Here is a 14,958-nt window from a genome sequence, read left to right as displayed (position 1 = left end):
GCTGGCTATCCCTTAAGATGTTGGCGTCGGCTAGTCCATTAAGGATGGCCTCCTTAATAAACTTTTCTAAGATCTTCCCCGGGATAGAAGTCAGGCTGATGGGCCTATGGTTAGCAGGATCCACTTTCCTCCCTTTCTTGAAGATAGGCACCACGTTGGCCTTCTTCCAGTCTTCGGGCACTACACCAGAGCGCCAAGAGTTTTCAAAGATCCGCGCTAGAGGCTGGGCTATGATGCTCGCCAGCTCCTTGAGTACCCTGGGGTGAAGATTGTCAGGGCTGGCTGACTTGAAGGTATCCAGCTTCTCAAGATGTTCCTTCACAAAGTCAGCATTAATGGAGGGCAGGGGATCACCCTCACCCGGACTTCCCCGCCCTGTAGCGGGCACGGGCGTCCCATGGGGCTGATGAAAGACCGATGCAAGTGTCACAGGCAAGTGGGATTGGAAGCTTTCTGAGTGGGTCAGGAATGACAGAACTGACTGTGACAGGGCAGAGGGACCCGCTAACCCAAGTAGTGTCACAGCAAACCATCCTGCTCTTGGAAAGCTGGAGAGAAGTAGGGGTAGGTTGTGTGGACCCAAACAGCCTTCTGCCAGCTGGGGATTCTGGCACGTAAAGTATCTTCAATGGCAATTTTACATTTTTGGACATATGAAAAAGTATAAGTGAAACACAAGCTAGAAGTGGCAGGGGTGAGGGCTGATCCTGGGAAAATACAGTAATAGGGCACAACATTTATAGCAACTGTTTTCCTGAAAGAGATAAGTGGCTGCTTTCTCAGTGTGCTGGAGCTACAATTGGGGTTGCCATTTTGGGATTTGTGTTATGGGACAAAATCACAGCCTTGCAAACAACTTAGGGTTGTGACAGTGCAAGTCCCTATGCAAAGCTCCTCAGAGTGAGTTCATGTTGCAATAGGCTGTATTTCAAAGGAGTCTGTACTGAGCGGTTGTCTGAGTCATTGTCAGGTGAACTCATTTGTTCTCAATGAGATTGTGCTGGGGGTGCATCAGTATACAGTCTTGTCCAAGTATGTCCCTATTATACACTCTTGATAGAAGCATTAAAGCTCCAACTCATGTGGCATCTTCTCAACTGCAGCTTCATAGCATTAGTCTGCCAAATAATTCTTTTGACTGACTTTTTAGCGTTTGTTTTAGAATAGTTTTGAGTGTCATTTTTTTTTTTCCAATCAGACTACCTTGTAATATATTCATTTACGGCACACATTTGCCTAGGAAGGAGAGATGTATATTAACTTTATGGGGCATTACACCACTGATGCTTTTTATGTCAATGTTTTTGTCTCCTCCATTGTGTTGAAAGGGCTGTCATAGAAGGTTTCAATGGATGCAGAGTATAGCAACATGTCCTGAGAGCAGGTGAACGACATGAGCATAGAATATTGATTGTACACATGCTTTGAATACAGTTGCACAGGATCTATCCCCGCTTGGAATGTCTTTTATCTAATGCATTAGAAAATGGTAAGTTGACCGTGATTGGCTTTAAGACCATTTTTTTTTATCAAGATATGCTTGGAATTCGTTTGAACTGATGGTTCAGGCAGAACAGATATAGAATATACATTTCCTTATTGGTGCAGTGCTTTAAAAAAAGCTCATTTTCATATTCACATATACTGCAGGACTAGTCATTATCTAATATTTAATTACAACAGCACTCAACATGGAATGGGAGGAAGGAACATAGTCCGACTAAAACATGTGACTTATCAGGTCTGGATTCTGGGCCCAGATTTAAGCCTCAATTTCCCTACTTGTTAAAAACAAAACAAAAACCCGAGAGAGGGTGGGGGCAGAATATCAAATTGAATCACAGGGCACTGGTGAACTTCATTATGGCTTGAGGAGTAAATGCTTGGAGATGGAAGGCATAACAGGAGCGCCAAGAACTCTATCATGAGGGTTTTACATTAAGTCGTCCAGCTTTCCATGTGTTAAGGCAGGCTGGGTATGATGAGCCAGTGGTTTCAATTTGAAAGACTTAAATTATATTGAAGTTAACTTACCATGGATTTTGCATGTTCCTGGACCAAGAATGTGCTGTTTTTCAGATGTGTAAGTCAATATGGATAAAAGTTTTGGAGATATTTTCCATTAACCAGTAAGAAGACCATTTCCTTTTAGCCAGGGTTATTGAGGTTCCATTTTCATGAGAAACTTATTCTTAGGTTCTTTTTTTCCTCTGTAGTATAAGTAAGTAGTAGGCAACCGTCGAGCCGTCTGGATCACTTCCACAAGGACACCCAGGCAGAAGTGTGGAGGCGTGGGGGCTGTCCAGACATTCCATCCTTTAGGGGGCGCTGAGACGGAATCCAAAGGCCAGACTGAATCCAGATGTTTGTTGCCTCAATGGCTATGGGTGTATATGCATCCAGGAATCAAACCCAGGTCTCCTGAGTGGTAGACAAGGATTGTACCTCTGAACCACAGGGGACTCCTGCCTATATAAAGTAATGTTAATCAAGTAGATATTACTTTAAGATTCTTTAACTATCTTTAAAAATGGCAATGTTTTATAGTGACAATAATTTAGAAAATAATATTTCCCAGGAGCATAACAGTGTTGGTGCATGTCTGTTTCTAGTGCTTCTAACAAGAAGCTGTAAGGAAAATGCAATTAATGGATATGGCTTATTGAGTATCATGTTATCCCAGCTGCCTGACAGGTGTATTTCTCTGCAGATGTTTAGTTCATACTTGTGCCTATTGTCAATGTGTTCTAGTGAGGTTGTACCAATATTTTCTTCATTTTTATAGTACCATGGTCAGTTTACAGTTTGTACCATCCTTGCTTGGAATGAACAATATGAAGTGTACAGTCATTTGGAGGCTAGCAGATGAAGTTTAATCAGAAGTATATGTTTTAATCCCCCTCAGATCTCCTAGTCTGCTCTCTAATCATGTAGAGATCAAACAAATTTGTAAAAAGGCTAACCATGTATTCTGAAAGTTTTACAAGATGGGATTTCAGTGCAGTCAATTCTAATGCTGCTGCTGTGGCAGATAAATTATCTGTATTTTCTAGTATAGTTTTTTTTTTTTAAACACACCAGTGTATATTGCTTTTACTTAAGTAATATGTTTGTGGATGCTTACCAGTGCTGTAGAAAATTAAGGAATTTCCCAATAAATGGACTCTAGTGTTGTTTTTTGTTTCAGGATCTTTCTAGAGCTCTGCAGTGTCTCTAACCTTCAAGGAGGCACAACTATAAATGGAGGACAAAATGTTCTAAACAAGCTCTCTAGGAAACTAAACAGTTTCTGGCTCCACTTGAGCAAGCACCTGGCTTATCAGGTTGCAGTATCTTTTGGTGGTCATATTCATATACCTTATTTAAAAGGCAAACTGTTAGCTCTGCCTCCTTCCTCCTTTGCTCTCATTTCCACTTAACCTGGCACTGAACACCCCTTTCCCTCTTATTTCTGATTAGAGAAAAGTAGTTAGCTGGAATAGTCTGAAGTTTAGGGCAGAAGGTAGGCCAGGGTAGCACCTTAGAAACTGTCTTGATCAGAAAGTTGTAAGTTTTTGTAGGCAACAGCCTACTTAGTCAGATGCTATGAATGCACTTGCAGAGAGAGAACAGGTATATTAAATAGAAGTAAAATAGTTTAAATACAAAGAATAGGGAAAGTGAAAGAAAAGGATAGGTTCATTCACCTGCTCAAAGCGTCCATCTGCTTTCTGCTTCGGACAGAGGGGATGATCCCTATGTGAAAGAATGAATGGACACTGATCTGACATCAGTTCCAGGTAGACACAAAAGCTTGTGGCAGAACACTTTAATTTCCCTAGACATTCCATTGATGACCTCAGAGTAGCTGTTTTTAAACAACAAGGCTAGGGACCGAAGTTGCACATAAACTGGTTTAAGTGATCAGAAACTACTTTAAACCTGTAACAGAACAGAAGTTCAGTGCACACAAACCAGTTTCAAAATGGCTGAAACTGGTTTAAAATAAACCTGGTTGAATGTAGTATCAAACTTGACTGATTTGAGTCAAACCAGTTTATGAAAATTCTGTCTCAGACCCATTCCTGGTTGAAGTTAAATCACAAACCCCCAGAATGTAGAAGGGCTGACTAGGGGTAAAGCCACTCTGGACTTGATGTTGACCAAAGGGGAAGATATGGTAGGTGACCTGAGGATTGGAGGTACTCTGGGTGACAGTGATCACAATCTGATCAGGTTCACCATCCATCAAAAGGCTGGGAATTCAGTCAGTAGAACAGAAGTCCTAGACTTCAGAAGGGCAGACTTTGGCAAACTTAGGAGTCTAGTTAGAGAGGCCCTTTGCGACCAGTGACTGAATGATTTGGGACTTCAGGAACGGTGGTGCTTCCTTAAGGGGGCAATCCTCACTGCTCAAAAAGAGGCCATCCCCACACGGTCAAAAAGCAGGAAAGGGGCCAAGAGACCCACTTGGCTCAACAGGGATATTAGGGAACTATTGAAAAAGAAAAAAGAATCATGTAAACAATGGAAAAATGGTTCAGCAACCAGAGATGAGTATACTTATACAGCCAGGATCTGCAAGTAAGACTCGGAAAGCCAAGGCAGGCATGGAGATCAAGCTGGCAACCAAAATAGTAGGTAACAAAAAGTCCTTCTATAGGTACATGGGGAGCAAGAAGAAATCAAGCTCCACTGAGGGACCCCTACTGAATACAGAGGGGCAGCCCACAGTTGATCCCCATGAAAAGGAAGAGCTCCTAAATAACTACTTCACATCGGTATTCCTGAAATCAGATGGGAGCTGTTTACCTGTCCAGAGGCCCTGGGAATATGGGGAAGACATCAGACCACATGAAATCAGCCCCAAACAAGTGAGGGGGCTCTTAGAACATTTGGACATTTTCAGGTCTGCTGGGCCAGCTAACCTGCATCCAAGAGTCCTGAAAGAACTGGCTAAGCTCATATCTTGTGAAGCTGTTCAAAGAGTTGTGGAACTGGGGAGTGGTCCTGAATAACTGGAAGAGAGCTAATGCAGTACCTGTCTTTAAGAAAAGGAACACAGATGACCCTTAAAACTATAGACAGGTCAGTCTGACTTCAGTAATGGGAAAAATCTTTGAAAAAAATTGTTAAGGAGGCCATCAACTACGAGCTTGTAACTGGTGGAGTATTAAGAAGCAACTGGCATGGCTTTGTCGAGGGCAGGCCATGCCTAACAAACCTAATGTCCTTTTATATAACCAGGTAACTAACCAGCTGGACAAGGGACATGAGGTTGACATCATTAACTTAGACTTTAGTAAAGCCTTTGATTCTGTTTTCCATGAGATTCTTTCCATTAAACTGGAGGATACTGGCTTTGAGCAGTCTACAGTGAGGCGGGTAGACAACTGGCTCAGAGGCTGATCCCAGAGAGTTATAAGCAATGGGACAGGCTCATCTTGGAGGGCCCTCTCCAGTGGCGTACCCCAGGGATCAGTGTTTGGGCCCGTGCTCTTTAATATCTTTATCAATGACTTGGATGAGGGAGTAGAAAATGCAGTGATTAAGTTTGTGGATGATACCAAGCTGTGGGGAAATACAGGCACATCAGAGGAATAGGGTAAGGATCCAGGATGACCTTGACAGACTGGTCCTATGGGCTGAATGGAATCAGATAAGGTTCAATACGGAAAAGTGCCAGGTCCTTCATCCGAGTAGGAAGAACATTCATAACTATATGATGGGTGGTGGTCCACTGGCAGGAACTTCATCTGAAAGGGACCTGGAGGTGACAATCGGCCAGAAGATGAACATGAGTCAACAGTGCGATGAAGCTTCCAGCAGGGCAAATAGAATTCTGGTGTGTATCAGCCAATGTGTTGCCAATAGATCCAGAGAGGTGCTCCTCCCCCTCTATTAGGCGTTGGTGGGGCCACAGCTGGCGTACTGTGTCCAGTTCTGGGCACTGCACTTCAGGAAGGATGTGGATAAGCTTCAGAGGGTTCAGAGAAGGGCCACCCATATGATTAGGGGCCCGGAGGATAGGCTGTATAAGGAGAGACCTCCAGGAACTGGGTCTGTTCAGTCTGAAGAAGAGAAGGGTGAAAGGTGACTTGATTGCTGCCTACAGGTATGTCAGGGGTGAACACCAAGATGTAGGGGAGCAACTCTTCAGGTGGGCACCCCTTAGGAGGACGAGGACCAATGGGCACAAGATACTTCAGGAAAAAGTTAGGCTGGACATAAAAAAAACAACTAAACTTCTTTTCCATAAGGGTAACTAGAATCTGGAACACGCTCCCAACAGAGGTGGTGCAGTTGCCATCCTTGGAGGTGTTCAACAGCAGGATGGACAGCACCTTGTTGAGCTCATTTGAGCCCAATAACCTCCAAGGGACTGGACTTGATAATCTTACAGGTCCCTTCTGGTCCTTTGATTCTATCCCATCATGCTTTCCAGCCCTGGGCTGGGCTGTGCTGTCTCCTTCAGAGAGCAGGGCTGGCCCTGCCCATCTGCTCCCTAGCTGGAGCAGTGAGGGCTGACTGATATGGAGGTGGTGGGGGGGGCAAGCCCGGGTGAGGATGCTGCCCAGTCTGTGTGCAGGGAGGGAAGACTGCCCCCTACCAGGCAAACCCTGGCTTCAGTCTGGGGCCAGGGAGGGGGGGTTAAACACCCCTTCCCCAGCTCAAACTTACTGCTGGCTGTGACTGTAGACTACAAATCCCAGAAGCACCTGAAAGCGGGAAGAGGAAGTGATGAGCAACGCTGCAGAGTCCTGCTGTTGTAATTCTGGACTGCAAGTCCGAGAAACCTTGGGGGCATCAGGAAGTGAACACACAGCCAGAGAGCCATGCTTTTATGCCCCCTGGCTTCTGGCCTGAGCCACTGCAGGCTTGTGGCTGCATTTCCTGAATCAAAGGTAGATGTCTGTTCACTTCTGTTTCAGTTTAATCTGTGCATTTTAGACTAACCTGCAAAGACTGAATTGATTCAGCCTTGGGCTTTTTGACTGTCTGTACTTAGCCCAAAACTATGATAATAATAATAATTAAAAAATCAATTTAAATGTGGAATTTTGGAACAGGAATTCTCCATGCGCTGGATTGTAGTAACCAGAGTCTCAGTAGATTCTGAAGTTTTATCCCATTACCTGGGTTAGTTTTTATAATACTTATGTCCCTTGAGAGGTTAACTGCTTTGTTTATCCATTTTGATCTTTTCAAAACACTTTTACTGCTCAGCAGTGTCCCAGCCCCATATCTCCCCCCCTCCTTTCCCTATCCATTGCATTTAAATTACTTTATTCCTTTCTCTTTCATATCACTTCTCAGAAGTCCTTTAATAATATCTGATGCTACAGGCTACCACCTATGGAAGTTTGCTTTTCTGAACAAGTTGGTCTCTAAGGTGCCACCCCACCTGCCTTCTGCCTTTGGATGAGAGAGAAATTCTTTTTCCTACCCCTTCCCCTTTCCCCCCCTAAAATATACATGTTTTGTATCATTAAAGCAGCAGAAAGAAAGCTGCTTTTGGCTGTTTTATATTCCTCTCCCCTCCCTCGGCCCCATTCATCCCACCCTGGTAAAGATGAACGTTTTCCTTGGGTAGCAGAGGATGTTTATGCAGAGAAGTGAAGAAAACTGACTGGCTGCTGGACAGGGAGAGTGGTGGGAAAAGGGGGTTTGTTATACAGACACTTGAGAAGAAATTGCTTTTAGCTGTTTGTTATTCGGGGATTCCTGCTTTCTAGACCACTGACTGGAGAGCACTGTTGTTCCATCCCTTTGTAACCAGTTTAAAGCAGTTGGGCTGGGGGTGCACATCTTTATGACACTGCAGTGTTCTCAGTTTGAAATAGTCAAAATTGGAGTGGGATTCAAAGCATTTCAAATAAAGGTTGGCCATACATTTACCCTTTGTTTTAATTTCCAATCCAATTTATCTGGTATTGGGGGTGAGATGCATTAAGATATTCATTGGGAACCTGAAGCATGGGAAATCCCAACCTCTCCCGAGTGTAATTCTCTTATCTAAACTTACTCAGTGTTAGCCCAAGGGTTGGTCAATATGGCTAGGGACAGAAGTTACAATTAAACCAGTATAAGTGATCGGAAGCTGGTTCAAATCTGTAACACACCAGAAGTTCACTGCACAGAAACCACTTCCAAACTGGCCAAAACCATTGAAGGTAAACCTGGATGGATGTAATATCAGACTGAATTGATTTGGGTTAAATCGATTTATCTAACTTCTGTCCCAGGTTAACTCAGTCCCTCAGCATGCCAGGATGTTTTGCACCTCCCCTGCAAACCCACCCCGTACCTTGCAGGGTGGGTGGGCTAGCCTTGGCCCAAGCTGTCTGTTCCAGCTGAGCAGGGAGGCATGCTCTAGTGCTCCCTGGCCTCTGGCCTGGGCAACTACAGGCATGTGGCTGCATTTCTGGAATGAAAAGTGGATATCTGGCCACTTGCTTATCAGCTCAATCTACACAGTTTAGATTGACCTGCAAAAAGTGAATTGATTCAGCCTCTGATGTTTGGCTGTCTGTGCTTAGCTCAGGGGTGGGCAATTATTTTGGGTGGAGGGCTGCTTACTAAGTTTTGGTAAGCCATCGAGGGCCACATGATGCCAGGGGCAGATAAATATTAATTTTCTAAATTTTTTTATGGGCCCTGTGGGCCGGATAGCATGGCCTGGTGGGCCGCATCTGGCCCACAGGCTGCATTTTGCCCACCGTGGCTCGGCCTATATCGATAACAGGTGATAGGAGCTAGTTGCTAACTTTTTTTCCCCACTACTGTCATGTGCCCCTGGAAAACACAGTTGTTAGGATTTTAACTGAAAAATGGGAATGCGTGTTCAGATGCTCAGATATTTGTTTTTAAAAGTGAGTGCACGCATGTGCACATGTAGCACTGTTAACAGAAATCTAGACTGGTGGAAAACTCATCTTTAAATGCTGAAACCTAAGGACTGAAGCATGTGAGTGAACTTGCATGTGTGCTTCCAAAGTCAATTATGTTACAGTTCTAAAATAACAGAAGCAAAATTATTACATATTTTTATTGTGGGTTTCTGGCAAAACAGTTGTGCCCTGCATGACTCAACATCTGTACTAGAAAGGAAATAATTTGTGGCCGAGATCCAGAGATCTGGACTCTTCAGTGAAAAGATTGTAAACAAATTATTAATAACAATAGCTTGTTTTGCACACGTGGAGCTTGAAACAAGTCTTTGGGAAATAAAAGTTTCAAGGTGTTTGTGATTTTAAAATAGGTTAAAATGTTACTTATGAGGGATTTAATATTCTTTTGTGAGCATTAAATAATACTTTTTAAAAGCATTTTAAGCATCTCTGTGGAGGTAAAAAACTATTTAAATAACATTCTAAATAGTTTCTGTACTGATACTCCTATTACTACATATGAGGCAACTGTTGTTTTTATAATAAACAAGTATTTTGGTGGACAGAACTAGTCTTATTCCTTTCTATCAAAGGTAGAAGTATGGGCAGTGAGGAATGGGACACGTTGAGATTTGGATTTTGGAAGCACAGCTCAACCCTAACATCAGCTCCTGCCAAATTAAGGCCCAAGAGGTGAAGACAAGACTGTGGGGTAAAAGCATGTTTTGGGCTGGAGGAAGGGAAATTCCTGCCAGGATTTCCAAAATGAAGATAACTAGCCAATAATGAAGGCTGCTTGCTTCTGTCGTCATGCTTCCTTTTTTAGGATATAGAAGCAAATGTCTGATCATGAACTAGTGCTAGAAGGTGCTAGATGAACTATGATTGTCATAATATAAACACTCAGGAAGAGCAACTTGTCTTCTCAGAGGGTTTTGCAACCAGAACTAGAAATAAATCAGTTGTACTCTGCCTGATCCCGTGGGGCAGTCCTTTAAAATGTAACAGGTTTTGTATGGTGGATGAGTAACTGATCAGCAGACGCTTTTGTCTGGTGAGCTTGTAGAAAAAAAAGGAAGTGTTAGGAGGGACTGGAATGGAGTTGGCTACTTGTTTCTTGAGGGTGAAAGAGCATTAAAAAACAGCATAGAAATGAGAAGTGTGTAGGTGAATAAGTTACTTTCTGTAATGCCTTTTCCAGTTCATTTACTTCATTTACTTTACTAAGATGATGATTTTTATTTGCAAAATTAATTCCCTGTACTCATCACCCCCAAACACAGTGTCCAGTGTTAGTTCCTTAAAACTGGATGGAGTCCAGTGAATTAAATGCCCCTTTCTTTTATCAGTTCATGCCAAAAAATCTAACTTTTTGCATCATGAGAATTATTCGTAATCTTTTTCTGTGTGTTTATGCACTGGAGTTCTAATCTTCATATTGATTTTAGTTCAGAGAAGCAGTTTAAACACATTGTTTGCACAATGAAAAGGGTGTTTGAAACAAAAGTCAGTTGGGAAAGTAAGTACCAACTTGGAGAAAGGGCTACTCATTTTATCATTAACCTTGAGGTTGCTGTATTTTGTATGTGTCTGTGGATTTAATATTAGATTAAAGCTGAGGCACTAGATGGAAACAATTTACTGTGTTTCCCTGTACTTTTTCTGCAGCAGTTTGAAGGTTATGTAAGTTGATTTCCTTGTTTTTCTGTTAATAGGAATGAAATCTCTGTGCACTTTCTTAAACTCGCTCACTAGGTTGCATGCTTGCTCTGCCTCATACAAAACAGACAGCCTTCAAAGAGGTGGGGCATATCCTATGCTATGCTTTTTAACTCTACATTTCCAGTACATACCAAGCATCTGATTAGAACTTCTTGATGGTCTACAAAGCTTATCAATGAATGGTATGTGAGTCTGTTACCATCTTGACATTGATTCCTTGTGAATGCAGCAGCATTCAAATGAGTTTGGTATCAGAATCCATGAAAACCATGTCATCTGATCCAGGTAAGCCTGTGGGGTGCCTGTATTTTTTTTTTTCTTTCACCTGTTAATTGGTACCTTTCCTAATCTGAGCTCCTCCTGCCTTTGAATTTGTAATCATGTTTTAGTCCAAAGCTAAGTGAAGAGCTAAGCTTTGTATCTGGTGTCTTAGAAACCTAAACACATTATAAATTCAGCTGCTTGATTGTGTAATACAACTGGAACCTTGTGGTGTTTTGTTTTGCTTCTGTGCTGACTAAATTTTGTAGTTTCTTGAACTGTTTGACTAACCAGTCAAGCGTATAAAAGTATTGCGTTACATTGGGCTCATTTTGCCTTTGCTTTCATCTGCTCAAAACTTTTTCTTTAACCATTGAGTTTGTAGACAGATATTAAAAGTGCTTTCCATTTCCGGTTTGACAGCAAGCTGGCAGCAAGTACTCTATTTACATTTTTTAAATTCTTAGGGAATATTGCTATAAATCAGTTTTGAATCTGAAAGCCTCTCTTCTGTAACTTAAGAAATGGGTATGCAGTCTTCACTTTGGGAGGGAAGCAGATTTTTTTTTTGCTAAGTATTTCTTTGTTTGGTCTTCCAGTGATTAACTTTTACTCGCACTATACTTAAATTCATGTGCAAAATTATTTTTATTTGCATAATTATGCTTTATTTTATTGCATCATTCACTTCTAGTTTTTTTAACTTTACGAAGAACATTTTCTAACTTGCTTTGCACAAAGTAGTAGTGTTTAAGGAATTTAGCTGTATTTTTTTTTTACAATCTTTAGAATTGCTCAGCTGTATAGAACATTAAATTAAAATCTTTGTCACTCATAAGGGCTCAATGTAATATAACATTTAAAATGAAATCTTAATCCAAAAATGAGAGACCAAGGAGATCTGATGGGTGTATGTAACAACACCATCTGGCTCTTCCAAAAAGCCCACTGCCACTAGAAAGGAGAGAGGAAAACAGAGAACTGAGTGTGTGCTAGACAGGTTGGGAATTGGATAAGTCTGCTGGGAAAGGGAGCAAATTCATGTAGCTGACTCTATGGCGAAGTACAGACAGTCAAAAAGCTCAAGGCTGAATTGATTAAATCTTTCCAGGTTAGTCTAAGCTGCATTGATTAAACCAATAAACAAGTAAACAGACGTTCACTTTTGATTCCGGAAATGTAGCCACATGCCTGCAATGGTTCAGGCCAGAAGCTGGGAGTGTGCTAGACCATGCCTCCCTGCTGGGCTGGAGCAGACAGCTTGGGCCAAGGCTATCCTGTCCACCCTGTGAATGGGGGTTTGCCAGGGAGGTGAGTGGGGGTTCGCTGGTGGGGGACTGCGAGTTGACTTGAATTTGGAGAGGATCTGGGATAGAAGTTCATTAAACCAATTTAACCTAAATCAGTTAAGTCTGATACTACATCCATCCAGGTTCATCTTAAACTGGTTTTGGACATTTTGAAAGCAGTTTGTGCACTGACTGAACTTCTGTTACAGATTTGAACTGGATTCCAATCATTTATGCTGGTTTATGGGTAATTTCTGTCCCTAGCCTATAGGTGTCTTTTGCCTTAAGCCCAGCTCTCCTTTTTTCAACGCTTGCTGGCTTCCCCTTTTTACAGGCATGTCTTTTATGGTCACTGAACAACCCCACTGGCTCAATCTTCATTGCATGATCCAGTTACAAAAGTCCCCTTGCCCACTGGTTTTTAAACCTTTATTATCTCTTAACTCAGTGTGGTGTCCTGTCCTCTGCAGCCCTTGAAGCATATCTTTATGGCTCTCCCCCTGCCTCCAGGTATGCTGCCAATAAAATAAGCTTTACTTGTTCACACTACCTGGGGCAGACCAGAGACAAGCATGTGGATGCTGAGGATGGCTGCGACTAGACCTGAGAAATCCCTTTCCTTCTCCCTCACCATACCAGTCTGAAGGTCTCTCAAGGTAGAGAACCTGAGTGTAGTTTATGGGCCTGCATACGAGCTGCTCTGAGCAGTTTGCTTTGCTGATCTACTAGTCCTAATGCCCAGTGAGAGCAAATGGGTGAGGCTTACTTTACAGGGGGTGGATCTGGAAACAGCTTCTTTGCTGTTCCCAGATCCATCCCCTGTAAAGTAAACCTCACCCATTTGCTCCCATTGGGCAAATAGTCACACATTTGATGTCTGGAACAATTTTCTAGTCTTTCTTCTACCCAAAATGTTTATCTTCTACCTAAACGTCATGTTTTTATTATTGCAAAGTTGGAAAATAACAAAGTACTAATCCATTTTCTCAGCAGCCTGTGAAAGCATCTGCTTCAGAAAGTTGTAAAAACACTGCTGCGGAGGGAGGTGGGAAGCAATGTTCCCTCTAAGGAGCAGCAGTCTGTGAGCACGCCGCCTCGGTCCGGTGTGGGACACTTACCGAAGGGGGCCAGGGGCCAGAGCCAGGAGCCAGGGTCGGGGGCCGGTGGCTGGGGCCAGGGGCTGGAGCTGGGGGCAAGGGGCTGGAGCTGCAGGCTGGGCCAGGGGCTGGAGCTACGGGCCAGTGGCTGGAACCAGGGGCTGGGGCCAGGGGCTGGAGCCGGAGCCTGGCGCGGGCTCCCCGGCTCTGGGGAAGTGCTCCAATCCCCGGCATCAGGGCCAGGGAGTGGAACACTTTCCCAGAGCCGGTGGAGCCCGCACCAGCCTCCATCCCTGCCTTGCCTTACCTTGGGGAGGAGCCGCTGCCTGCCCCGGTGAGGCTCCGCCGACTCTGGAACACTGCTCCGCTCCCTGGCCCTGATGCCACATGCCTCCTCACTCCCCGAGGCGATGTGGGGGAGCGGAGCAGTGTCTTGGAGCCGGCAGAGCCTCACCGGGGCAGGCAGTGGCTTCTCCCCGAGGTGAGGCAAGGCAGGGATGGAGGCTGGGGCAGGGGGCTGGCATGGGCTCCGCTGGCTCTGGGGAAGTGCTCCCTTCCCCGGCCCTGATGTGGGGGAGCGGAGCACTCTGCTCCACTGCATCAGGGCAAGGGAGTGGAGCACTTCCTGGGAGCCGGTGGAGCCTACGCTAGCTTTCCCTGGTGTGTGGCCTTGAAAAGACTGTGCGTGGCCACACTTTTAGCTGTGTGCGGCCACGCACGCATGCACCTTAGAGGGAACCTTGGTGGGAAGGATGACCACAACTCTGTTAGATGTTACAGTAATAATATTTACAAGGACCTCTTACAGTAGTATATTTTTTATGGGTCTCAGGGAAGGAAAATATTTATAGGGTGACTTGTGGTTGAGCTCTGCTCATGGTGCAGTGCAGCTCATTATATTATCACCTGAGTATTATGTGGTAGAACATTTTAGTGATGGCCAGAGCTGGTATTTCACCTGATAGAAACTGATAACCGATATAGCAACTATTCTTACTGAAGTTATGAAGTTGCTGAGAGACATGATTTTTCCTGCTACAACAACTAGGACTGTATCCATACAACTCTTTTTTTTTAATAAGTTTATTACTAGGCTATTCCAGCTCAGGTAAGATTTAAATGTGCATTTAGACTGTCAATATGCATGTACCAATTGGTTCTTTGCTCTTTAGGTGCCAAACATGAAATAAATGTACTCGCTTATTCCACAAGGGAACTTAATGTGACCTTGACAGTATGGTACCAAGAGGACTTAGCTAATAGTTGGGGATTGTAGAAAGCAAAAGTTTATTAAATAGCCACAGCTTGGATTTCAACTACTAGCAATAAAAAAAAGTTGGCAAATGTTCCCAGACACCCTCTTAAATAGGAAACACTAGAAGCTCTTGGCACTGTTACTCAGCTGCTCCTCTAAGTATATGCTCAAAAGTGGTTTCTGAAGAGCTCCTTCCACTACTAGTTATTTGTGGTGTCAGGAGCATAGTTGACTTACTGTACCAGTATCCATGGGCCCATGCATGCCAGCTTGATTTTTCACAGAGGGGAAAAAATATTGTGAAGATTAGCAGAACTGAGGTGGCGAGGCCCAGCAGGTGTCACAGATTTTAGAGGCCTGTGACGATTAAGAAAAACTGTTAAGGAATGAACTTGTATGAAATTGCTTGGTTGTTATGAAGATTGGCACTTCATAGGTACTGACTGCATACACTGAAATGCCAC

At 43.6% G+C, this 14,958-nt stretch overlaps 1 protein-coding gene across 3 annotated transcripts in view; it reads left to right on the top strand.

Moving 5' to 3' along the window:
• The window catches only part of FGD4 (FYVE, RhoGEF and PH domain containing 4), a 192,398-nt gene that overhangs the window by 96,373 nt on the left and 81,067 nt on the right, over nt 1–14,958 (top strand). Inside the window, exon 1 of one of the 3 annotated variants that reach the window (XM_006276345.4) lies at nt 10,751–10,877. The exons of 1 other annotated variant lie outside the window; for it this stretch is intronic. In XM_006276345.4, the coding sequence (XP_006276407.3) occupies nt 10,772–10,877 (106 nt within the window). In that variant the 5' untranslated portion in view covers nt 10,751–10,771. Of the gene's footprint in view, nt 1–10,750; nt 10,878–14,958 lie in introns of those variants that run through there. One more of the 3 variants, XM_019489428.2, reaches the window with a different exon arrangement.

Source organism: Alligator mississippiensis, chromosome 4 (genome assembly GCF_030867095.1).
Source record: "Alligator mississippiensis isolate rAllMis1 chromosome 4, rAllMis1, whole genome shotgun sequence".
Lineage (NCBI taxonomy): Eukaryota > Metazoa > Chordata > Crocodylia > Alligatoridae > Alligator > Alligator mississippiensis.
Note: the sequence above shows the minus strand (reverse complement) of the source record. Positions and strands in the feature narration are given on the sequence as shown.